We start from the raw sequence: 25,545 nt of genomic DNA on the forward strand, positions 1-25,545 counted from the left end.
CTGCCGCCCCTGGGCCTGTTCTGTGGACTTGTCCTGTATGCATCTCTCTGCTGTTGGTCCTTTCCATGACACCAACACAATGTTCTGGTCTCTCCTTGGATGACTTCCCCCATTCCCAGGGTTTAATAATAATTCATATTCTGTCAATTCCCAAGCCGCCATCTCCCATTCTAGCCTGTCCACTATTTACAACTAAATCCTCAACTGCCACCCCAATGCCCTGCAGACATTTCCAGCTCACTCACTTCACTTTCAATTAAAGGCATCACCACCCTCCCCATCTTCCAGTCTTAAGTATGTCACCTCCTTTCTCTGTCACCCAATCTCTCTATTTAGTAACCAGATCCTGCCAGGTCTACCCCAGAAACATCTTATGCATTATATTTTCCTCTCCAATCTCAGTACTATGTAAATATCGACTCTCACTGGAATGACTGTCTCTCGTTCTGCAATCCTTGTGACTTGTCTGACTTCTATGTCAGAATTACCTCCTCCAGGATAAATGAGATGACATGTGTGGTATGCATTCCTCAGCCATACCCTGTTCCTTTTTAGGGAAAAACCCTGATGTTGATCGGCACACATAGACACCTAAACACCTGGCCATGTTCTCTCTAATGAGACACAAGCAAGAGCATGATGTGGGATATAATGAAGGATACCCCTTCTTCCCTCTCTAGTTTCTTCCAGCCCACAGCTCAGAAGGCTGCTACTCCAGCAGTCATCTGTGCCCAACAGCTGGTCTGGAAGATGAACTCCTTGTGCTGAGCTGATGGGTAGGAAGATAAAACCCCAGAACCCAGGATGACGCCATAAAACTGTTTTCTACCACATCCTGGATGCCTTCCTCCAAGTTTTTGCCTGCAAGATATCAACTTTGATCTTTCATAAGCCATTGCTTTGGGGTGGAGGAGATTATTTCCGTTATGAGCAGCTACCCTGATCCCAGCCTACACCATGTGGTATAGTGGTGCCACACATCATCTTGGGAATTAGACAACACTGCCCTGAGAATTGGGCTTCCCAGTGGCTCAGTGCTAAAGAATCCGGCCCTTTGTTCCTGTCTCTGACCTTTGACCCCTTACTTACTTACCTATAACTTCAAGGTCTCCCAGACTGGCCAATGAAGTTCTGCATACCCAGGACCATCCACAACAGGATACATACACGAAGCTCTCAGCAAATATTCGTAAACACACTGCTGAATTGAAATTCTTTATGCACAATGTGTACCGTGTATGTGGGGCCTTTAAGAAATGACTTCCACATGCCTGATTCCAGATGCATGAAATCATGCTTCCTTTATTTAGTCTGAGACAATTTTCTTTACATTGCTCAAAAATACCTCCTGAATTTGGGAATTGGGATTTGGAAAACAAACTCTCCTCCCTCCCTTCATCCTTCACAAAGAGAACACATTTCATCCATGCACTCTGACCTTTCCATCTGGGGAGTGATGCATCCTCTGGGCCTGTTTTGTGGGGAAGCCAAGGTCTCCGTTCCATCTCCTTGGGGATGCCTTGGGGACGCCTTGGGGACACCCCGAGCCACTCCGACCAGCACCCAGATGGTGTCCAGCTGCAGAGACCACTACCTTCCTGAACACTTGGATGAGAAAGAAGACAAAGCCTCAGTGTGGGAAAGAGAGAAGTGTATTGAACTTACATAATGATCATAGTGGGCTTCCCTGATGGCTCAACGGTAAAGAATCCACCTGCAAGGCAGGAACCGCAGAAGATGCAGGTTCAATCCCTGGGTCAGGAAGATCCCCTGGAGGGGAGCATGGCAACCCACTTCAGTATTCTTGCCTGGAGAATCCCATGGACAGAGGAGCCTGGAGGGCTACAGTCCATGGGGTCGCAAAAAGTCGGACAGGACTGAAGTGACTGAGCACACACAGCTGCCAACCGAGGAGTAAACCATCTTGTTAAAACACATCATCGCCAGACTGAGACCCCAGAAAGCGAGGAGTCCTACCTATTCCCAAGATTTACATTCCGAGTGTGAAAGTCAATAAAAACTAATTAGATGTTTACCTCATTTCCTTGGTAATGACCCTTAAATGCCGCTGATTGTCAAACTGAATCTATGTTGAGGCACTCCCTCTCCCCGGGTCAGGGCTACTTCTGCATACACAAAGAAACATCGCCACGGTTACTTATTTATTCCTGGGCCCAGTATGTTCTGTGCAGATGCTGGTGAGCTCATTTCCATAGGAGGAGGGGCTGGAGGCAAGATTTGAGTGCACTGAACAGGGAATTAGGTATGCAGCAACCATTTACAATAATGAGAGTTATGCACCTAATTCCCCAGCATCATTTTAAAATTTGTTTTATTAAATAATGCTGTAATGTTATGTTAAGTAATGCAATGTTAAGTAACATTGACTTCAGCCTCATTAAATAATCTCCTTAACTATCATACTGGAAAACTAGTATCATTAAATAAAGGCGATTTGTCATCAGCCATGATGTAATTGTTACAGAAGGTTCCAGGCTAAGAAATTAATTAATAAAGGTACCACATGTATAATGCCATCAATGTACAGAAGGGAGAGTGGGCAGATCTGAAACCTACCTTAGGAGAGAGAGAGAGAGAATTCATCACCTTCCTTGATCATTAGCTCAGAAAAAGGAGAAAACCCTAACCACCCACTTTGGTCTAGCTTCTTCGTGCCTGGCAAAAGGACCAGCATCTGGGGGAGGCATTATCGTGATGTGTTTCTGGAGAAGAAAAGAAACATGACTCAGTTGGTTCATTTGTCAACTTTCCTCTCTATTAGTAAGAAACTGGAAAAACACAATGGGATATACCTCAACCTTTTTATGTCAGGATGGTCCATTTTCCAATTAAAGCTATGACACTATAAAGTGCAACACTGAGATTTTTGCTTGTCTTTTACTTCCCCCTTAGAATAATGTCACCCTCCCAAAGACATTATCAGAATAATGTCACCCCTCCCCCAAGATGTCCACATTCTAATCTCCCAATCCCATGAATATGTTAGGGTGCAGGGCAGAGAAAAATTAAGGGTACAAATGGAGTTAAGATTGCTAATCCCGGGACCTTAAGAGAAGGGGAGGGTCTTGGGCTACCTGAGTGGCCTCAGTGTAATCACCACAGCCCTTAGCAGTGGGAGAGGGAGACGGGGTCAGAGAAAGAGAGGTGGAGAGGGAGACGGGGCCAGAGAAAGAGACATGCCATGCCAACAACAGAAGCAGGGCCTGAGCCCACAGTGGGAGGGTTCAGCCCTCACTGACAGCTTTGAAGATGGAGGAAGGGGCCCCATGCCAAGGAATGCAGGTGGCTTCTGGAAACTGGGAAAGGCAGGAAAATCAATCTTCACCAAGAGCCTTCAGAGAAAAAGGTAGCCCTTTCCACACCCAGGTTTTAGACTCGTGAGACACAGGTCAGCTTCTGACCTGCAGAACTACACAACGGTAAATGGGCTTCCCAGGTGCTCAGTGGTAAAGAATCAGCTTGCCAAAGCAAGAGCTGCTGGAGACACATGTTCAACCCCTGGGTCAGGAAGATCCTCTGAAGGCGGGCATGGAAACCCACCCCAGCATTCTTGCCTGGAGAATCCCATGGACAGAGAGGCCTGGAGGGCTACAGCCCATAGGGTCGCAAAGACTTGAGCCTGGATGAGCACGCACTCACCCCAGTGCGTTAATGTGCTAGAGCAGCAGGAGAGATCAAATGCATCCACTACCTGGAACAACTTCCTGCACTTCCCAGAAGCAACTGGACAGATAACACACCACCAGGGAGATGCCCCCGCCCACGAGCCAGCTCCCTCAGTGGCTGCTGAGACCTGGCTGCCTCACTATAGACATTTCAACATCAAAAGAGAAAGAGTTTCAGGAGAGCCAGACAGACTGGCAGACAAATGCCCTGCATCCGTCAGAGCACAGGGCATGAGGAGAGACCAATTCCCCAGGGGCTGAACCCTCCCCAGGCACTCTCTCCACGCGCAACCTCTCCTCACCCAGACTTGATTATAAGGGAGGACATGCTGGTTCAACCAAAGTTCACAGGTCTTCATAGTATGAATCTCAAGAGCATGGCTTGAACCTCTTGTGTTTCAGCTCCCGAAGCCAACCTGCCCGCTGCCCTGTGATGTCCATGGTACCAGTAATCTCCAATCAGGTCCTCTCAGAGAGAGGAGACTGCAAGGTCAGTGTTCTGTGTGGGAAACATATACTCTCAGTGTTGGTCTACTTCTTGCCTTGTCCCTGTTGAGGGACCTTACAAAGGGACCTTGAATTTACCTTAAATTCTCTGGGACAGAAGCATAAACATGAGAACACTTTATCACCCAACCAGGCTCACGGCTGTACAAGTGACTATGACAGAATGCTGATGGGGGTGCTTGGCTACTAAAGCAGCCTTTAACATGCAAACAGAAGTACAATTCACCAACTGCCCACTGGCCAATAACCATTAGCTCACAGGGTAGGCAGGGGGGCTGGTCTTTGGCCAGAATTTGTACACACATAAAAGCGTCATTGGCAATTGCCCATTTTATCACAGTCATGGAAGATAAAAGTGCAGAGATTCAAAGAGATAATAAAAAGGCACGATTGGGAGTGCTGACCCTTTCTGTCCAATAGAACTTGGCCATGCTGGAATGTCCTATTCATGATCCACCCAATATGGTGGCCTCTGGTGACAAGCAGCTGGTGCAGTGAGACCAAGGAAGATAAAAGTTAGGTTCGTTTCAGTTACTTTAAACTTAAGTAACCATCTGTGACTCTTGTACTGGACAGCACAGAATTGAAGAAACACGTGTGAACCTAAAGTGTGTCCATGACACTGGCCTTGGAGTTGACCACTGGCTGTTGACCTTGGGGTAGTCAGCCTTATGGTCCAGCTCATCCCAGTCTCCAGGACCTAGAAGTATAATCCTTCCATGAAAACATGTGCTCACCAATCCATCACCCTGTCATTAAAAAAAAAAAATCTTCAGTCTGCATGCCCTGTATCTATTTCTTCGGCTACTATACCTGACAATTTGCATTACGCACTGTACCTCAACTGAAATGCATACCCCAGGGTGGACCATGTGCGGTGCCTTTTTGGTGCACGTGTGGAATTACTACAAGGGCTAATGACAACCATCAATTAAAATGTTGCTCATAATAAGAAAGACCGTTGAACTTTTGGGAGTTAACAAATCCACGTAGACAGATGTCTGTTGAGAAGGGAGGGTCCTAGCGCAGCTCCCCGGGTTCTTCTCCCTGGCGGAGGTGATTTTTCTCTCGTCCTCGAATCCCGTGACGAGCCTCGTAGCCACTGTCCCTATGGCACGATAAAGACCATTCCAGGCTCACATTTTTCAACTTCACTTTAGCAGTCACAGACATCTCCTGATGCGTCAGAGCACCCAGACCATAATCCAGAGTGAATGACATTTTTAAACGAGGAAAACGAGGTTTATAGATTTACTTGCCAGTGTCGGCATTTTGATCCTCATAGTAAGAACCCTACATTTGACAAGTGTTATTTAGGATGCTGTCTGATTGGGCTTCCCAGGAAAATGACAGCCTGAGAGTCTCTGGCCCGGCTACAGGATGGCCAGAATTAGTTGCACTCGCCCCATGTCCCATCAAACTCAATGGGAGGATGTTGTCTTTGCTCCTTGAACACTCACATCCTAGTCCTCATACTTGCTATGAAGTTATTGAATTGATCGCAGGGGATCGGCAATCCTACTGAAAAGTGATCTCTCGGAGCCAGGCCTGTGCCAGCAGGGTGTGAAGCTCTTAAATATTTGCTCAGCTAAGGCTGAGGCTGCTCATAAGCCAGAGAAAGGGCAGCGGGTAAACACCACAAGCTGGCCACATGCTCTCCCAGGCACTGAGAATATCATCTGGGGCAGCTGCACGGGGAAGGGAGATAGCACCCTGTGAATTCCAGCAAGAAGTCAACACTCATCACTCCTAAGGGAAAATGAAGAGACCGCCAGCCTCCTACATGTAGGTAAATAACAATTCTCAATGCATATTCTTGGGCACACTGTTATAATCCACAGGGTTCTTCCAAGTCAAGAGATTGATTCCAACCACCTTAAGGGGAAGAGAAGGGATTTATTTTGGGAGCACTTGTCTCTACTCTGGCTACATATTAGATCATCTGAGATGATTTTTAAATGCCGATACCCAGATAACAAGAGTCATTTAGTAAATAATACTTTCTGTGGAGTTGGGGTTGTGGGAATTAGTACTTTTTAAAAACATCACCAGGGAATTTTAAGGTGCAGTAAAATCACTGGTGGTCTGGTGGTTAAGAATATGCCTTACAACGTAGGGAACGCAGGTTTAGGTCCTGGTCCGGAAAACTAAGATCCCACATGCCATGGAGCAACTAAGCCCACAGGCCACAACTAGAGCTAACAAAGATGCCAGGTGCTGCAACTAAGACCAGATGAAGCCTAATGAATAAATAAAAACTCATTAAAAAACAAAAAAAGATGTAGTTGGGTTGGACGCCAGGGACTGAGGGGTCTGGAACATTCCCCGCAGGAAGGCAGCTAGAGAAGCAGACTTAGGAAGCTCCTGAAAGTCATGAGGAGGGTCCCACAGGTGGGGCCCACCATCCCTGCCACCCTCAAGCCACGGGCTCAAAGGCCAGAATTCTCAGACAGCAGGTAGATGGACTCAGATGTGGCCAGGCGCTTCAACGGCCCAGGATGGAGGGAGGAGGCAGTTGCCCTGTCCCTCTGGCCTCCTGGGTGGAAGGTGGGCACTGGGTCTGCTCCTGGCAGGGCCCCACGTGATGAGGGTAAGGGTAATTCCCCAGAAGGAAGCTGCAGTAAGGCCAGGAGGAGAGCGGATGCTGGGCCCCCAAGTGACTCCTACAGCTATCATCTCTGTCATCAGTAGGTCCGTATTATGGGGCAAAAATCACGCGTATTGGTCTGTAGGTTAAAAAAAATTATACAACTTCTTTGAACGCAAGAAGAGGCTATTGCACATTTTTTCCAAGATATTTTTAGTAACCACAAAGCCCTTCTCCCCATCATATACTTGAAATTTACTATTTTGATCATTTTAATGACAGTGTAGTGGCATCAAGTGGAACAACCCCTCTATGACGTTCCAGAGCTGGTTCACTTGATTGTCATTTGTAGAGGGTCTGGGATGGGCCAAGCCCTTCACAAGACACCAGGAGCCCAAGAAGGTGGCTCACTGGGTCGGGGGAGGAGTAGGATGCATCTTAGAGCATCAGTTCATTTTCCCGGGCGATGGGCGACGGGCAGGACAATGGCTCTGCCTGCCCCAGGCTCCTGTGTCTCTTGGGGTTGGTGGGTGACCCTGTCTAACTTTAGAAGTTATGGCTCCCTGTGTGGGGGATAGCTGAGGTCAGTGTAGCTTGTGGGGGATGCACGTGTGCCCTGCCCAGCAATGAGCTTGTAGGGGGCCAGGAGGGGTAAGTCTGGTATAGCCTGGGTGAGTGCTATTCAATCACACTCCTACTGCCTGACTGTGGCCACACCAGTCCCCCAGGCTCATGTGTCTCATGGAAGAGACTGGGGTGCTTCCCACATCACGGGCTGCCTGGCAGGTTAATTACATTAAGGGACTTGCAGGGTGTTAGCAGGTGAGCACTGCTGTGTCCATTTTGATTACGATACATCCTTCATCCTAACACGAGGTGGGCAAATATATGAGAGCAGTTTGTGTGCCAAGTCCATTCTGTTATTGCAAGGGATTCATTTATTCTTTGTTTTTTTCTGCAGGAGTTTAAGCTGTTAAAGCAAAAAATTTATGAATGAGGGTAAGTGTTTGTGTATCTGCATGTGTGTCTGTGTGTGTGTCTGCGTGTGTCCATTCTTGTGTCTGTGTTTGTGTCTGTCTGTCTGTCTGTGTCTCTGTGCAAAGAAAAAGGACTCATACTGTGTGCATATCCTTCTGTGTGTGTGAGCAAGAATGAAAGGGGACCCACAGAACACCACTCTGGGCATTTTCTTTGCATGTCTCTCTTGGCAGGATTGATCTTTCCTGAAACCTTTTCACCTTTATACCTCCAGAACCTAGTGTGCTCGTGGCGAAAATTGGCACCAGGCAGCCACAGGTGGAATTCAGCATCCTCAGGTTGCAGGAGAGTGATCGAGAATAAATACAACTAAAAGAGGTGGAGCTGAAGGCTATAGAAAAGGATAAAATACTGTCATTTGCAGCAACATGCATGGACCTGGGGATTATCATACAGAGTGAAGTAAGTCAGAGAAAGACAAACACCACCCAACCTCACGTATAGGTGGAGTCTAACACATGCTGCAGAGGAACGTGTCTATGGAACAGAAACAGACTCACAGACACGTAAAACAGACTTGCGGTTGCCAGGGGCCTGGAGGGCTGGGGAGGGATGGAGTGGGAGTTTGGGTTGAGCAGATGCAAGCTAGTATATATAGAACAGATAAACAACAAGGTCCTACCGTACCGCACTGGGAAATGTAATCAGTATCCTGTGATAAACCATAAAGGAAAGAATATGAGAAAGAATGTCTGAGCATAACTGAGTCACTTTGCTGTACAGCAGAAATTGATACAAACTTGTAAATTAACCATACTTCAATAAAGTAAGTTTTTTTTAAAAGGTAGAGCTGAAGGCTATGTAGTTTCCCCGCATGTAACAATTCCCTGGGCTTCATGTTGGCCGGAACCCACACTTCCTGGGGAGAGGCCCAGGAATCTGCGTCTGCTTCACACTTGGGGCAACGCAGACCAGCTCCTGAGCTCCGGCCAGGCTGCCTGCACTCGGTCCCACCCCAGCTGTCTCTGGCCCACCGTGGTGGCCCCTGCTCTCCATGTCAGCATTTCATACAGTCTCTACCCGCCGAGGGAAACAGCAGGCCTCAGCTGAAGGAGGGTGCATGTTCAGATCACCATTGACCCTCTATCCACCAGGCGTAGGATCTCTCTCTGCTCACTGCTCAGAACACCTCAGGGTCCACACATCAATTTCAGTTTAAAAATCCATCTCACACACATTCTGAGCAAATTACATCAGATCAGGCAGAAACTGCATTAAAAGGGAGTTAATATTCTGGCTAAAGTTCCTGCATAAGATGACCACACTAGTCAGGCCAGCTGTACTGAACCAATTTTCGGGGTCAGACTAGTGAGCACATCAGTGGTGGGGTGTCTTTTTCAGAACTGGCCCTGGGAAGCCCTCTCACCTTGCAGCTCTTGGTTTTGATTTCTGGCAGAGGTGAGCTGTCCCCTGGTGGATGGTGAGGGGCTCTGAATGGGTGTGTGTCTGTTCAGACTGTGGAAAACATTATTTGGGGAGTATTTAACATGGAGGCAACGATTTTTACAGCTAGAAATTGGAAAACTCTCAAAAGCCAATGGGAGGGGGTAGAGAGGCAGATTAAGGGAAGTGAAACAGAAGTGAAATAGCCATCAGAAATGATGGTTGTAAGGCTTGTGCAGACAACTCTGGGCAGCTAAGGCACCTGCGTGCAGCAGAGTACTGTCCCCACAAATGTGCCCACATCTGAATGCCCCAAACTTATGAATTTGCCTTCCATGGCAAAAGGGGACTTTGCAGCTGTGATTACGATTGTGAACCTTGGGGCTTTCCTGGTGGCTCAGTAGTGAAGAATTTGCCTACTGATGCAGGAGATACAGGTTCCATCCCTGTTCCTGGAAGATCGCACATGCTGAGGAGCAACTGCTCTTGTGCACCAGAACTATGGAGCCTGTGCTCTGGAGCCCGTGCTCTGCAACGAGAGAAGCCACGACAACGAGCAGCTTTCGCACAGCAACTAGAGAGTAGCCCACGCACAGAAATGAAGACCCAGCACAGCCAAAAATAAATAAAATTAGTTTCTAAAAACGATTGCAAACCTTGAGCTGGGAGATGATCCTGATTATATGGGTGAACCCAAGGTCATGGTTCTTTGAGAGCAGAGCACCAGTCTTCACTGTGGTCACAGAAAGAGAGATGTGGTGATAGAGGGAGTGACGGAGAGACGGTGTAGAAAGATTTGACCCACTGCTGATGGGTGTGAAGTTGGAGGAGGGGACCAGGAACCCAGGAATGCAGGTGCCTTGAGGAGCTGGAAAAGGCCAGGAAGTGGACTCTCCACTGGAGTCTCCAGGAGGACACAGCTATGTGGACACCTTGATCTTAGCCCCGTGAGAACGATATCAGACTTTGACCTCCAGACTGTGAGATAACACATCTCATTGTTTAAAAAAATGTTAGTCGCTCAGTTATGTACGACTGTGACCCCATGGACTGTAGCCCGCCAGGCTCCTTTGTTCTTAGAATTCTCCAGACAAGAATACTGGAGCGGGTTGCCATTTACTCCTCCAGGGGATCTTTCCCACCCAGGGATCGAACCCAGATCTGCACTGCAGGCAGATTACCATCTGAGCCACCAGGGGAGCATTTGTGGTAATTTTCTCCAGCATCGAGAAGAAAACTAACACAGCTCTGCCATAGGGCTGCCCCAGTAGTTTGGACCGCCCACATTCACTCTTGCAAAGTGGAGGCAGTGAGTGTGTCTACACTGCAGGACTGGAGGGTTAAATGAGATATTGCATGAGAAGTGCTTGCTCCGGTGAGTACTCCCTGTGAGTTAAGCTACAATGTAGAAAGGAAGTTTAAAAAGAAAAAAAAAAAACTTAAAAAGTTTTTAAAGGAAGGGTCTATATACCTTAAAATGAACAATATAGAATTCATGATACTAGGAAGGCCTTCAGTCCTGATTGTGGAGACAGGCAGGCTTATTGCAGAGTTCTCTAACAGTTACAGATTTGCAGGTCAGTTATTCCCTGTGAGTGGAGCCGAGGAGAACTTTCTGCCTCAGCCTCTGCACCCCTGGCTTCACTGTAGGTCCTGGGCTCCACCCTGGCTGGATGCTGTGCAGACAAGGCCTCACTGATCTCCATGCAGTGCCCAGGGCCTCAGCTGATGGAACAGACACAAAATACCCAGAGCAACCAAGTGAGAAAATAGCCTTGGCCCCAATCTGAGGTCAGCCCTCTACCGTCTCTTGACAATGCTGGAAGCAGCGGCATTGTTCCCTCCATGAGAAGGAAAGATGTTTCATTCCCACACGCCTGAGCTTTGTGAAACGTGAACTGTTCTGTTTTCTTCTCACTTCCTGGAGATAAAAACCAAAGGCCTCGTACTGAGGCCTCACCATCTCTGCACTTTATTTGCCCTTCGCCACTTTTTGCAAGTAAATTCCTGCCTCTGCTCAGTTTCCCTGCAACCCGCACCCCTGTGCATCACGTGCATCTTCATTTCCTTTGAGAACTTCCTCCGGCCGCCTCCTGTCTGGCCTGACTGGGACCATCTCTGCTGGTCTGATGATGATGCCCAAACCTCTAACCCCCTGCCAGGCCAGGCAGCCCCTCCAGACCCAGTCGAGCTGCACATAGCGCCACTTAGTGGCTGAGAGCCCCAGGCGCACCCTGCTGCCCAGTCTGGCGAGGCTCCAGGACTTGGGGAGGATGCTTTCATTGAGGTCCTACATGGCAACCCCAGGGGGATGAGCCACATCCAGGCTGAATGGACCAGGTCTGGACTGAAGTTATCCCTCTGATGCTGAGTGATTGTGACGCTGTCACTGACTGAGTAGGGTCTCTGGTGAGTGAGGGGTTGGAGCTCAGGTCCTGACTCACCAACAGCCTCCTTTCTCACTGTATCACAGGGCAGCATGAAACAAGATTCACAGTAGTGAGCGGTGGGGTGTGTGTGTGCATGTTTCGATTTTCCCAACAGTGAGAAACTCATCACTCATCACTTCCAAGGCAGGGGCCAGGAGGCTCCAACTGGGGTGTAGCAAGCTGGGCCACCCAGCATTTGCCCCCCAGCGTGCAGGTCCCCTGGGCTGCCTGCACTTTCAGAGCCCAGGAGTGAGGGCTGCCACACACCTGCACCCTGGGCACCTCCCTGGCCTCACCTGGTCCCAGTCCCGGCCCTCAGTGTTGGACTCATGGCCCTCGGATTCATATTCATCCCAACTGCCCGGGAGGAGCCCCTGGCGTCTCCCACACCCAACCCAAAAGCTCTCCTGGGTGCATGCAGAGAAGGTGTGGAGCCCCAGGAGAAACACCCGGTCCAAGAAGCCTCAAGGGAGGGGCCTCCCTGGTGCTGCATGGCCATGACTCTGTGCCCTTAATGCAGGCCGCCTGAGTTCGATCCCTGGTCAGGGAAACTAGATCCCACAACTAAGACCTGGCACAGCCAAACAGATAAGCATACATTTTTAAAGAAGTCTCAAGGGAGGCTGGACTTGGAGGGAGTGAATGGTCAAACTCAGGCCAAATCCAGGTCAGCTCAGGTCAGTGCAGCCCACACCAGGTCAATTCACTCTGAGTGGCCTTCAGCAACTTTGTCATCAAGTGAGTAGGTCACTGAGTTCCAAAGACAGGGGAAACTGAGGGTGCAGCCCAATTCTATCCTGTCTGAGGATCTCTGACTGCTCACAAAGAGTACATCTTCCCAACTAAGTGCTGCCTGCTGAAGGGTCTGACAGAGATGGGTGCCCAGTAAACGCCAAAACAAAGGCCCCGCTGGGCCCATACCCTCAGCGTGGCTGTTTGACAGCATGTCTGCCGCAGCATCATTATGCTGCCAGCAACTTGACATCACTTTCAAACCACGGCTTTATTTCAATAATTATAAAGTGTTCTGGCCTCTGACAAATTAATGGGAGGCCTTCCTGCGTGCCAGCAGAGCGGGTAGAGGCAGTGCTACTAGGGCTGGGCCACGCCCTACCACCCACTTTCTGTTTCTCCTAATTTGTGTTTGCCCAGAACCACGGGAAACCCAGAGACTGGCAGACTCGTTACTCAGTTTTCACCCCCATCAATCTCGGGGAGGTTTTACATGATTGGATATGAGTTTGGGGTGAACTATTCAGATCTCATATTTTGATGAATGGGGAAAAAATTGCCCGAGAGAACACAGAATCGTGTGCGTTTGCACATTTCAGGAAAACAAACATCACCTTCGCCAATCCCTATTTCTACCTGCTGCAAGAATTTTCTGCAAATCTTAAGTGTTTGGTGAGCAAAGATCACCAGATGTGTGTCCTGTCTGTCCCGAGCTCACAGGGAGAGACTTGTCCATCTCTGAGCATCATCTGCCTCCTCACTAGTAAAGAATCCACCTGCCAACATAGGAGATGCAGGTTTGATCCATGGGTCAGGAAGATTCCCTGGAGGGCATGACAACCCACTCCAGTAATCTAGCCTGGAGAATCCCACAGACAGAAGAGCCTGGCAGGGACTACAGTCCATGGGATCACAAAACAGATACAACCAAGCATGCATGCATGCCCTGAACTGTGGGAAGGTTATTTACAACGTGTACCCTCAAGGACCCAGGCAGACCATCTGCCTGGTGGCGGGGCAGGAGCCTCCCCTAGCACTGTAAGGGTAACAAGGTCTTGATGCTGAATGAGACTGGAGAGCTCCTCAAATCTCACAAAGCTCAAATGTAGCTGTGGACAAGCATCAGACCCCTGAGGGCTCCCAGAAGCACAGCTGTGTGGCTGTTCTCACGTGACAGCTCAGGATCACCAGCCCCTCGCACTGTCACTTCTGAGAGGCGGGAGCTGTGCCCATGGATGCCGTGACTAAGTTTTTCCATCCGTAAATGAGGAGCAGCCTCGTGGTTTCATGTCAGTCTCCTTCGCCAGAAGATGGGATAGAGGGATGCAATTTTGTCTGATAACTTCCCCTCCTGGAAGCACTGACTCAAACTAACCACCTGCAGAGACACCCTCTCCTCTTCCTAGCCAGGTAGCCCCAGAGTGTTGGGGTCAACTGGCGATACATCGCAGTTGTTAGAAATCTCTGTCTCCTGAAAACTAATCTCTGGTCTCCAAGCTTAGCCAGCTACAGCGATGTGCTATTACTACACCTCCTCCCCCTCGTATTATTAATTTCATTTATAGCAGAACCGATAACTCACACATTCAAGGCAGTTTGTCATGCATACCTGTAAATAGATTGAAAGTCTACTGAAGCATGCTGGGTAAACACGAAGCCAGTCTGCTCGTCTCCTGGCCCCGCGCCAAGTGCTTTAGAGCCAGGCGATATTTTCTGTAATGTGTGTGAATTTATGCCACCCCCGGGCCCCCACCTCCGTCACCCCTGAAATTCCATTTAGTCTTGGCGTTACTGCTCGCGCCGCTCTGTTGGAGCCGCACCCTGTGAAGGTGAAAAGTCTCACACGTCATCTTCCTATTGATTTAGAAGAGACACCTCCACGCCGCCCTCTCCGCTGGTCGCTGCTCAGTGATCTAAGCTGAAAGCTCTCTGCCCTGTAGGAGGGGCACGCATGCTGCTGGGCTGCCTGGGCAGAGGGGATGGGGCAGCAGAAGTCGCAGAGCTCGGGGGAGGCGGGGGTGCACCCCTCCACGCTGCCCCAGGGCAGCCTGGAGTCATTGTCACAAGGAGGGTCCTCGATGCTGCAGTCTGAATACTTAAACTGGTTCTGGCCAGAGATGCAAGCTGCTTGCTTAAAGCAAGTCTTTTATTTATTTTTTTCTTTTAGGGCTGCAACTAAAAAGAGCAAAATGGACCTCTAGGTATTTTACAAATATATGGACCTTTTGACCCCTAGAGCCTGTACCCTGACATTTACCCCATAGATATACTCGTATATACACTCACAGTGGACACACCTATGTGGTAAGGGCTGCCTTGGGTTGCGAGGGAAGGACTCTAGGCCCAGGCCTGAGCACTAGGGCTCAGAGCTACTGTTCTGTGAGTGTCTGGGTTTCCCGTTTCCAGCATCTACCCCTCTTCTCCTGATAACAAACTCTCAGTGTTTACTGGAGGTAATCTTCCCATCAGAGGGATTCAGATGCCCCTGCCTCCGTGTGGCCACGTGACCCAGACCTGGCCAATCAGAGCAGTGAGTCACCCTGGCACAATGACTAGTTCAGGGAGCTAAGATCACCAGCTTCGTCCAATGTGGTTCATTGTAGGATTCTTGCTGCTGTATTACGGGAAAGGCAGGGCATACACGTTGAGCTGCTAACATAAACAGTAAACATCTTGCTACTAGAAGGAGAAAGCCTCTTTCAGAATGAAGTTGTATGTACAGTACAGAAGGGGACAAAGCCCAATGGTCAAGCAAAGACTATCCAGCACCTGGATCCAGCCATGCCTGAAGCCATTTATGTCTTGGTTTATGGGTTACCTGAGCCAACACATATTTTTCTTAAACATAAGCCAGTATGACTTGGGATTCACTCTCTTTTGATTAAAAAACAAAACTCTGATAATACAGCTTAGAACCCAATCACCAAGCATCAGAATTTCCCCAACCCTTTGCTATTGCTTAAATTTCCTTGCAACCATGAGAGTCTAATTCAAAATTCTTATAGTTTTAGGATTCCTTCAAGCGCTATTGTTTGTAAATCCAACCTCTCAGGCAGTCATATGGAAGAAATGCATTATTTTAAAATGAAAAGGGGAACCAGGTTTTCTCCATGGTCTTTTCTTTGCAACTGTGATCACCTATACCTCTCTTATCCCCAACCCACTTTCTCTTGCTTTAGAGGTAACCCAACACTCCAATAGCCTCTGAAAAAAGTGAAAGTGTTGGTTGCTCAATTGCCTCTGACTCTTTGCAACCCCATGGACTGTAGCCTGCCAGGTTCCTCTGTCCATGGGATTCCCTAGTCAAGAATATTAGAATGGGTTGCCATTTCTTTCTCCAAAGTATGGGATCAAATCTGGGTTTTCTGCATTGCAGGCAGATTCTTTACCATTTGAGTCACGGGGGAAGCCCATTCTAGGCTGTAGATTTTATTTCCAACTTGCCCAGCTCCTGTCCTTGGATTTGGAGAAAAGGGCAGATGACTGAACTCTCAGCCCAGCGGGCTGCCACTGGCCCCATTCTCCCAACAGAGGAAGCATGTATGAATACTATGCGTGAATGCACTTAAGTTGAACTATTAATGTACTCTTTTTCACATAGCTGGAGTCCATGGCATTTTGAACACAACAGGAAAATCTATGTAAATAAGCACACATAATTACACAGAAGGCCACACAAACACGCCCCTAGATGTGGCGGTTTGCCTCGAATCTTGTGACACAGGTGGCTCCAGTCCTGATTCTGTTCTAACCTCAGAGAATCAGCCGGAGCTCAGAAAATATTTGGGTTTCTCATTACAGTGAAAAATGCCAGCTGGGCTGGAGGCCCCTGGCTCCTAATGAATGGAAGACTTCCTTGATTGAGATGAGCCTAGAATGGAAGAGGCCCAATGTCAGATGGCGTGTTCGACTCTTTGCCACCCCACAGACTGTAGCCCACCGGGCTCCTCTGTCCATGGGATTTCCCAGGCAAGAATGCTGGAGTGGATTGTCATTTCTACTCCAGGGCACCTTCTTGACCCAGGGATCGAAACTGCACCTCCTGCATCTTCTTCATTAGCAGGCGAATTCTTTACCACTGAGCCACACGGGAAGCCCCAATGTCAACTGAGTGGTTAGTAAACCTGGATTTGGACTTTTAACTTATATAAATGTGGCTTAAACTTTCTGTTTGCCTCTGCCACACTTTTAATGAGTTTCAGTGCAGCCAGCAACATGGTTTTGCAAAGTCTATTGTTTTCGTTGTGGAAGACACAGGGCTGATCTCTCCTGATGCAGAGATGCCCCCAAGGAGGAGGTCCCACTGAACATCCATGTGGACTAGGTCTTGTGTCCTCTAGTCTCAGCTGGATTCCCTGAAAGCAGAGCCTGAGACAGAAACTAAGGGGCAGACAGTTAATTTAAAGATGGTCTCTACTTATTTCTGTATGTTGGGCTTTTTTAACCCTGCAAGTTTACTAAATTATTCATTCTAACATGGTTCGTGTGTGTGTGAAGTCTTCACAGTTTTCTACAGGTAAAATAATGTTATGTACAGAGATAACTTTACTTCTTCCTCTCCCACTTGGGTGGCTTTTCTTTCTTTTTCTTGCCCAGTGGCTCCATCCAGGACTTGTAGCACTGTGTTGAATGGAAGTAGAGTGGGCATCTTTGTCTTGTTCCTGATTGTGAAGGAAAAGTTTCAGTTTTTCACCCTTGAGTATGATGTTAGCTGTGTGCTTTTTATATATGACCATTATTATGTTGAGAGGGTTTCTTTTTATTCCTAGTTTCCTGGGAATTTTTATCATAAAAGGATCTTGAATTTTGTCAACCACTTTCTCCAAATCTACAGATAATAATCATGTGATTTTTTTTTTACCCTTACTTCTGCTAATGTGGTTTTTTGTTGCTGTTCAGTCCCTAAGTCATGTCTGACTCTTTGCAGCCCCATGGACTGCAGTGCACCAGGCTTCCCTGTCCTTCACTATCTCCCTGAGTTTGCTCAAACCCATGTACATTGAGTTGGTGATGCCATCCAACCATCTAATCCTCTGTCACCCACTTCTCCTCCTGCCCTCAATTTTTCCCAGCGTTAGGGTCTTTTCCAATAAGTTGGCTCTTTGCATCAGGTGGCCAAAGTATTGGAGCTTCAGCTTCATCATCAGTACTTCCAATGAAAATTCAGGGTTGATTTCCTTTAGGATTAAGTGGTTTGATCTCCTCGCTGTCCAAGGGATTCAAGAGCACCAAGGATTCAAGGATTTCCAGCACCACAGTTTGAAAGCATCAATTCTTTGGCATTCAGCCCTCTTTATGGTCCAACTCTCACATCTGTACATGACTACTGGAAAAAACCATAGTTTAGACTATAGCTTATAGAGGCAGCTATTGGGACAAACCACCTCCACAAAGTCACGTGTGGAAGGTTTCCTTCCTCAACTGTGCAACTGGACTATTGGGTAGCCAGCCTCCCAGAGGTCACCCCTTCAATCAGAGGTCACTCCACAGGGGCTGGGGCCAGTGTCATGGGGTCTGGCCTCTGATGTTGGGGAAGCAGGGCATTTCAGAAGGATAGAAACACATCCCTGGCTTGGTTCCTACATAAAGACTCTTTTATGCCCCACTTTCCCCAACAGATTTTCCTCTCTGGAGCACATGTCTATGCACGGAGCAACAACCAGGAACAAAAGTCCCCAGTTTCCTCTGTGCTTGCTTCAGACCCCACTCACCACAGCTGACCCTTGTCTCCCAGGAACCAAGGGGCTTCATCCCTGGCCGCTCAGGACAGAGTCCCAAGGAGGGACATGTAGCCAGTATTTATTCTCTTGAAATGTGCTGTTTCAGGTGTTTTTTTTTTTGGTCTTTCCACCTCCTCCCTGTCTCCTTCTGGGGTTGGAGAAGACATGAGCTGAGATGCACAACTCCCGTTTTGCTTCCCCTGCAAACAAGAGTGTGATCAGAATAATGCCTTCCATATGCGAAGGGCGGGCATGGAAGGGCTGGCATGTCGAGCTGAGGCCTCCTGGGAACGGCCACTTCCTTCCAGCTGCATGAGGAACACAGACTTCATTAGGGGCACAGTCGGACATCCAGGGTCCAAGTCCTGTGATTATGGCTGAGGGGCTGAGAGGCCGGGCTGACTTGGCTGTCTTGGACTGGCTGTCCTCTGCGGGCTGTCCCCTTCCCCCTCCCCCACAGCATCACAGGGTGGCACAGCCTGCGAGCTCACATGCATCACGAGCCATGGAAGCGTGGGTGTGTCTCACCCATGAGCAGCTCAGTAAGCCAGCATTGGAGGCAGTCTCCCTGCCTCCGCAGCAGGTGTGTAACAGTTAGCTAACCACTACTGAGTAACAAGTCACCCACGGCTCAGTGTGTTAAATCATCCACCTCAGATTGTACCTGACAGTTTTTCAGGTCAGGAATTCAAACAGGAATTCTGCTCCATGTGATGTCAGCGAAGGTCCCTCAGCCGTACGATAGAGTGCTGCATGCTCAGTCACTCAGTGGCGTCTGATTCTTGTGTGACCCCACGGACTGTAGCCCACCAAGCTCCTCTGTCCATGGGATTTTCCAGACAAGAATACTGGAATGGGTTGCCATTTCTTCCTCCAGAGGATCTTCCCAACTCAGGGGTCAAACTCACGTCTCCACATTGGCAGGCAGATTCTTTACCACTGAGCCACCTGGGAAGCCCTAATTTGGTGATAAAAAGACATGAGGAAACGTGAACATGAATGCATGTCGCCAAGTGAAAGAAGCCAGTTGGAAAGATTACATCCTGTCTGATTCCAGTGCAACCTCCACCAATCCACCCAGCCCCTGCCTCTCCTGTGAACAGCCGGTGACCAGTCCTAGGAGCCTTGTTCCTATGGATCTACAGAGTTTAGCTTTAGAGCTGAGTTGCCTGCTGAGTAGACCAGTGACCATGCCTGTACTATCCTGCCCTGTCTTTCTTTTCAGGGCTCTTCCCTTTGCACACACAGAGCCCAGCAGCCCCGAGACCCTCCGGGTCATTCCGAGAATCCCCTGCCACACCCCACCTGAACAGGTGACCTCCCTGCCACCTCTGGCCCCTGGCCACATTTCCCTCCCTCAAATCAGGCAGTCGTTTGGCCGACCCATGGGAACCAAATGAAGTCACAGTAAATCATTCAAGATGGAAACATTCAGAAGTGGTCTCACGCCTTACCTAGCTGGGGAAGTGGCGAGTAGAGTACCTAATATTCACTAAAAGGGAATTTCTGGGGCTGGCTGGGGTCCACCCACAACCCATATTTTAAAACTCTTGTCGGGAGGTTCGATGGCTTACCTAAAGTGTGGGAATCTGGCTTTATACCAAAGAAATACGTCTCTAATGGAGGTCATGTTTTTGGGGGGCAGATGGTTCATCCATCTGCCTCTGCAGCCTTCTCTCCATCAGAGCTTCCGACACAGACCCAGAAGGAAAGGCGAGTGGAGGGCTGGCTCCCTGAGGACAGGACAGTGTCCCTGGTCCCCCACACTCAGCAGGGTATCTGCAGCGGCGGGGGTTGGGGGGGAGGCGAGGGGGGCCTCCAAGGGTTGGGGGGGAGGCGCCCCTCGCCTCCAAGGGACGTCTCTCAGCAACCGCGCAGAGTTGACCAGGACTGTCACCATCCCCACAAGAAATACAGGCACCTTTTGACAGACTTGCTGGTATTCCAGAGAAAGTGATCAGTGGTAACCCCTCAAAGTTCAATAATAAAACCAGGTTAAATATAGCTTGAAAGGATCTGACCAGTGACTGTAGGCGGAAGCCAGTCCCCCCGAGAGCCCAGACAGCCTGAAGCCAACAGGACACCCTCCAGTTCAGAGAGGCTCATAATTCCAGGCAGATGTTTTAACTTGTAAAGCCATTTCCCATTTCCTTTCCATTTTCTTGGTCTCTTTTGTTTTATTGCCACTCTCAGTCTACTCATATTTCCAACATCTCCCCCGTTTTCTCCTTCCCCTTGAATCTCATATTATCTATTTTACCATTTAATCGGTTTCCTCTCCTCGGACATTTGTTTCTATCATCCTCCCTGCAGCCCCTCCCCCACCCAACCTCCAGATTCCTTGCTGCCTGAACCTTCCTGCTGGAGCACCTCCTCTGGCCCCAATTCTCCTTCTTCTGCCTGGAGTTTATGAGATGAAAGAAATTACCCACGTTCGCATTACCAGGATGGGTAATGCGAGGGTTCGGGCTCAGCATCACGGGAGCCTCCTCTCTCCTCCGAGGTTGCCCAGGAGATGCTCCATCCCTCCCAGATTTCCCATCATCTGTTGAGCGTTCACTTTTTCAGAAATTTCCTGAAGCTGGTCCAGGGCTGGGGAGAGCCAAGGGACAGGCAGAGGTGCCCCCACCCCACTGCAGACATAGATAAACAATCAGGTGCGAAAGGTCCTGGCTAAGTGGGAGGTGGTTCAAGTCCTCTGCTTGCTCCAGGCCTCGGTTTTCCCCTCTGTCTAATGGGGGCATGTAGGAAGGCACCCAGGGGCTCAGGAGAGCTACTGATTCAAGCCAATTGTCATCACTGCTTCATTCATCCAAGCCCTGGGGACAGGACCCTGGGTGACATGGGGAGGAGTAACTACATTGGGCCCCTGCCCTCAGGCTCTCAGTGTGCCCTGTGAGCGGGGATGCACACAGAAAACAGCTTCATGACAGTGAGACAGCATGAGGTGTGTGCAAAATCAGAGGGAAGCCAAAGCCAGCCCCTCACCCCTGAAGAAAGGCTGACTGAGATAGAGAGAGGGATCACCTCCCACACAAAGGCTGATGGGGTCCAGACAGAAGGCATGGTGGGGACACAGGCCCAGGAGCTTGGAAGGATGCCTGAGCTCCTGGTGGGGCCAGAGATCAGGTTGCTGAGGGGGAGGGGGCAGGCGGTCGGTGGGGTAGGGGTTGGCATGACTGAGCCCAAGGCTGGAAAAGGAAGAAGATGGGGTGAGGCTGGAAAAGGACAAAGGGACCTCTGCACCTTTCCCCCTGGGGTTCCTGCCCCGAGAGCCGCCAGATCGTCTCACTGGCTTCTTTCCACTGCCTGAAGCGGAACTGCAGCCTGGCCACCACACCCCCACCCCCAGCTGGGACCCTGGACAGGCTTGCCCACATCTGTGACAGGTGGGAAAGACCACCTCCTCCATTCGTGAGGATTACAGGAGATAAAGTTCAAAAGCCCCCATGGGGGCCTCCCGGTCCACCCTGAATATCAACGTGTGTTAAGGGAGAGAGATGACATCAGTGAAAACAAAAGAAGTAATAGCAGGGGCCTTCCTCTTTCTTCCTAGTCAGCAGCCTCCAGGGTTAACCTCCCTGGACTCGAAGGTGGAGGTTCCTTGTGCTGGCCTGTCTGTTTCTTGCTTTTTCCTTTACAATTGTTCTGGCTTCCATGCGGGGAGATTTCCTCGAGCAGGTGGCAGAGCAGGCTGATCGCACTCGTTTCTGTAGTGCCCAAACATCTTCAGTCCTCCGCAAAGAGCCTGCTTTATTCTGGGGACCCGCCTTTTGCTAACTTCTCCCTGCTTTCTTTACAAAACAGCTTTTTTGTCTAACACTGAAGTGTCTATAAGGATAAATGGAGGAAAAACAAATAAACATTAGACGACACGGCAGGGAAACAGTTCCCGTGCAAGCATTCAGTTGGCTTCAGAAGCTGACCTTTCCCCAAGCATCCTCAACAAGTGGGAGAGAGGAGTCTTCGAGAACATCGACAGCCCCACCACAGTCGACAGGGGACCATCACTCACAAGCTATCATCCCCAGGGAATTCTCATAATCTCTCTTAGAAACAAAAGCATGCTCTCCTCCAGGGTTCTTTACCCAGCAGCCTGAGGGCATAGCTCCTCCTCCAGGTGGGCTCAGCCAGCTGGCCAGAGTGGAGCTGGCTGGAGTTCCCCCTCAGGGAGGGCTGTGTCTCCAACCTCCCCCCTGACTTCCCCCCACCGCCCCGCTCTGTCCTGTGATGCCCAGATTCAGTAGGTCCAGTGTGCAGTCCAGGATGGAGCATTTATACGAGCTTCCAGGAGATGCATATGACGCGTGGGATACATGAGGGTTTCTAAACACAAGGCCCCAAGAACAGTAATCCAAGAGGCTGTTAAAAGGCCGGGTCCCCATCCCGACGGTCCAGTGGTTAAGAATCCGGCTGCCAATGTGGGGGACATGGGTTCAATCCCTGGTCGGGGAAGATCCCACATGGGGCAGAAACTAAGCCCATGCACCTACTGCTACTGAAGCCCGCATGCCCTAGAGCCTGTGCTCTGCAATGAGTGAGAAGCCACTGCAGCGAGAAGCCCTGGCACCACAACCAGAGTGTAGCCCCTGCACGCCGCAACTAAAGAAAACCTGTGGAGCAACAAAGACCCAGCACAGTCAAAACAAAAGGCCAGGCCCCAGGCTCCACTCCCCAAAGCTCCAAGTCATTAGTCTCAGGTGGAGCCTGCTGGTGGTTTAGTTGCTAAGTTGTGTCCAACTCTTGCCACCCCGTGGTCTGTAGCCCACAAGGCTCCTCTGTCCATAGGATTCTCTAGGCAAGAATGCTGGAGTGGCTGGCCATTTCCTTCTCTAGTGTATCTTCCTGACTCATGGGATCAAACCCAGGTCTTCTGTACTGCAGGCACATTCTTTACTGACTGAGCCACCAGGGAAGCCCTAGGTGGAGCCTAGGAATCAGCATTTTTCATGAGCCTTGCTAGGATGCTGAACCAGATCATCCGAAGACAGGAGGGGTGAAGGGAGCTTTGGTTCCCCTGCAGACTCCCGCTCGATGGTCTGGGGTGTGGCTCGAGGGTCTGTAATTCCCACAGGCCCCCATAGGGAGTCGGTGCTGCTGGTTTGAGGATTGTCACCTGGAATTCACTGGCCTGTGCTTCAGACCATCTTTTCCTCCCTCTCAGTGGATCCTCTTTGCTTCGCTCACAGCAAGTCTGATAAACCAATGCTCTCTGCTGGACCTGCTTCAGCTACTGCAGTGTTTCTGAAACCATATTCCTGAACATGTGAGTTCCCATAAGACATCATATGTTGTGTACCAGGGCTCCTCCAGCAAATGAGTTTGGGGGAAAAATGCTACCCAGGCCAGGTAGGCAAGGCTGGGATGAGAACACTGGATCCTGCCGCCTCTCTCTGGCCTCATCCCACCTCCCCCTGCCTGGGGGAACAACCAGCAGGATGACAGCAGACCCCACACTGGAGTCAGGATGGCTCTGTGAGTTAATCCACACAGAGCTCCCTGATGTGTGCCTCCCCCAAGGCTGGTTAAAGGCAGGAAGGACCTGCTGGGTCTGCAAGTCATCACACCCTTCAGCAGACTCAAGACTGAAACACTCAGCAGTAGGAGATGGGGAGGTGTTTCCTCTGGTGTTTGGGCCTCAGGACCCCCCCAACCCCTGCCAACATCACTTTCTTTTTTAATTCAAGTTGGCACTCGTGCTGGCACTGAGCAGTTTTGGGAAGCACAGCAGAGCAAGTGCTGGGTTCTGGACCCCTTTTCTGAGAACCATCTCCATCACACTCGGACCTTCTGAAGACAAAGGCGGGTCCTAGGGACAGACATTTCAGAACAATAGCAAGGGCCACAGCTGGCCCCTGTGAACCACCTGTAGTGATGAAGCACCCTGAGTAAGGGGGGAGTCAGAGGGGTGTTTGAGAGGTGTGAGCACAGGGCTGAGGGTGGATCTGTCCATGAAACCTCACTGGCAACAAAGGACTTGTGCCGAGTCTGAGCATAAAGATGAGTTGGGCACACTCGGCACATCCAGAGGTACCTGGGTCCTGTCCCAAGAGGACAGTCTGGGGACAGTCGGCTCAGGCCAGGTGTGGCAGGCCAGTACTGATGTGGTGTCCCCTTTAACTGCCACACAGGTCCTGGGTAAGCAGCCACAAGTTGACCTGTGCTCTCAGATACAGAACTTGCCTGCCCCTCTCAAGTTTTCTAGAATCTGACTTCCTTTAAAGCAGCAAGCTAACTAGCAGGCTGCCCAGCCCAGGTGCCAGGGTCCAGGAAAGGGGGAGAGCTGTGCGACCGCTCTCCTGTCCAAGTCGGCTCTGACCTTGGAGCTCAACTGTGTGCTCTGCTTAGTCGTTCAGTGGTGTCCAACTCTACGACCCCATGAATTGCAGCCCACCAGGCTTCTCTGTCCATGAGGATTCTCCAGGAAAGATGACTGGAGTGGGTGGCCATGCCCTCCTCCAGGGGATCTTCCCAACCCAGGGATCAAACCCAGGTCTCCCGCATTGCAAGCAGATTCTTTACCCACTGAGCCACCAAGGAAGCTCCAACAGTTCACTCCATCTTCCTTTCCCTCCTTGGCAGTGTATTTCTTAAACCAGAACTAATGTATTCTGGACACAGAGCCCTCCAAACCAAGACAAAGAACATTTGCAATATCTGAGCAAACAAAACCACTTTTCTTAAAATCTCCAAACCGAAAGGGAATGTGCAGAAACATTTACTCACTTTTCAAACTGTACCTGTTGTTCACTTGATGAGCCCTTAGAGAAAGGTCCCCTCAATTCAGAAATCACCCAAACCAGTCCGGCTGACCGTCCTGACAGCTCTTCTGTGAGGGAATTTCCGCCTTACCTTCTCAAGTCCTCCCATGTCTTTTTTGGCTTCTCAGGCCTAACCAGGGATTTTGATGCACGCACAGGCCCCTTCCTTGGTCCTGATCACAGCCAGGGCCCGGACCTGGAACTTTTCCTCACCCTGGGGGTCTATGCAGCCTGGAGCCCCTCCCTCTGTGCTTTTCAAATCCACTTGGGTCTCAAGGCTAACTCCTGAGAGGCCAAAGACTTTGCGAGGCCAGGAGGTCGGTCTGGGTTAGCGGGAAGACACCCGAAAAGTACAAGACTGATGGGCGTTCCCAGCCCGCTGTGGGCTCAGGCCTCAAGCTGGATGAAGGCAGCAGAGGGTCCCCGTACAGATCCAGAAAGCTTTCCCGTGGTTTTGGAGCTGGAACGATCCTGCCTTGTTCAGACCTCACCAGCCTCCCCCGCCCCCACCTTTTTCCCTGTAGACTTTATGTCCTCGGCCCCTTCGGCTAACCGGGGCTCCTAATGCGCTAACCGGGGCTCCAGATGCACTGTCCGAGCTAGGTGGTACCTTGGGGCAGGTGGCTGGGGCGGGCACGTGAGGGGCGCGGGTGAGGCGCTGGGGGCGCGGCGCCTTTAAGGCCCGCGTCAGGCCGAGCGAAC

The 25,545-nt window shown here is 50.0% G+C and overlaps 1 protein-coding gene across 1 annotated transcript in view; it reads left to right on the plus strand.

The window, feature by feature from the left end:
* Nucleotides 1-25,545, plus strand: part of CDH4 (cadherin 4, type 1, R-cadherin (retinal)) — a 621,238-nt gene that overhangs the window by 119,299 nt on the left and 476,394 nt on the right. The window contains exons 3-5 of the mRNA XM_010841909.1: nucleotides 19,308-19,395; nucleotides 21,356-21,471; nucleotides 24,111-24,220. Coding sequence (XP_010840211.1) covers nucleotides 19,308-19,395; nucleotides 21,356-21,471; nucleotides 24,111-24,220 — 314 coding nt within the window. The remainder of the gene's footprint in view (nucleotides 1-19,307; nucleotides 19,396-21,355; nucleotides 21,472-24,110; nucleotides 24,221-25,545) is intronic.

Source organism: Bison bison, unplaced genomic scaffold, assembly GCF_000754665.1.
Source record: "Bison bison bison isolate TAMUID 2011002044 unplaced genomic scaffold, Bison_UMD1.0 scf7180017864167, whole genome shotgun sequence".
Classification (NCBI taxonomy): domain Eukaryota; kingdom Metazoa; phylum Chordata; class Mammalia; order Artiodactyla; family Bovidae; genus Bison; species Bison bison.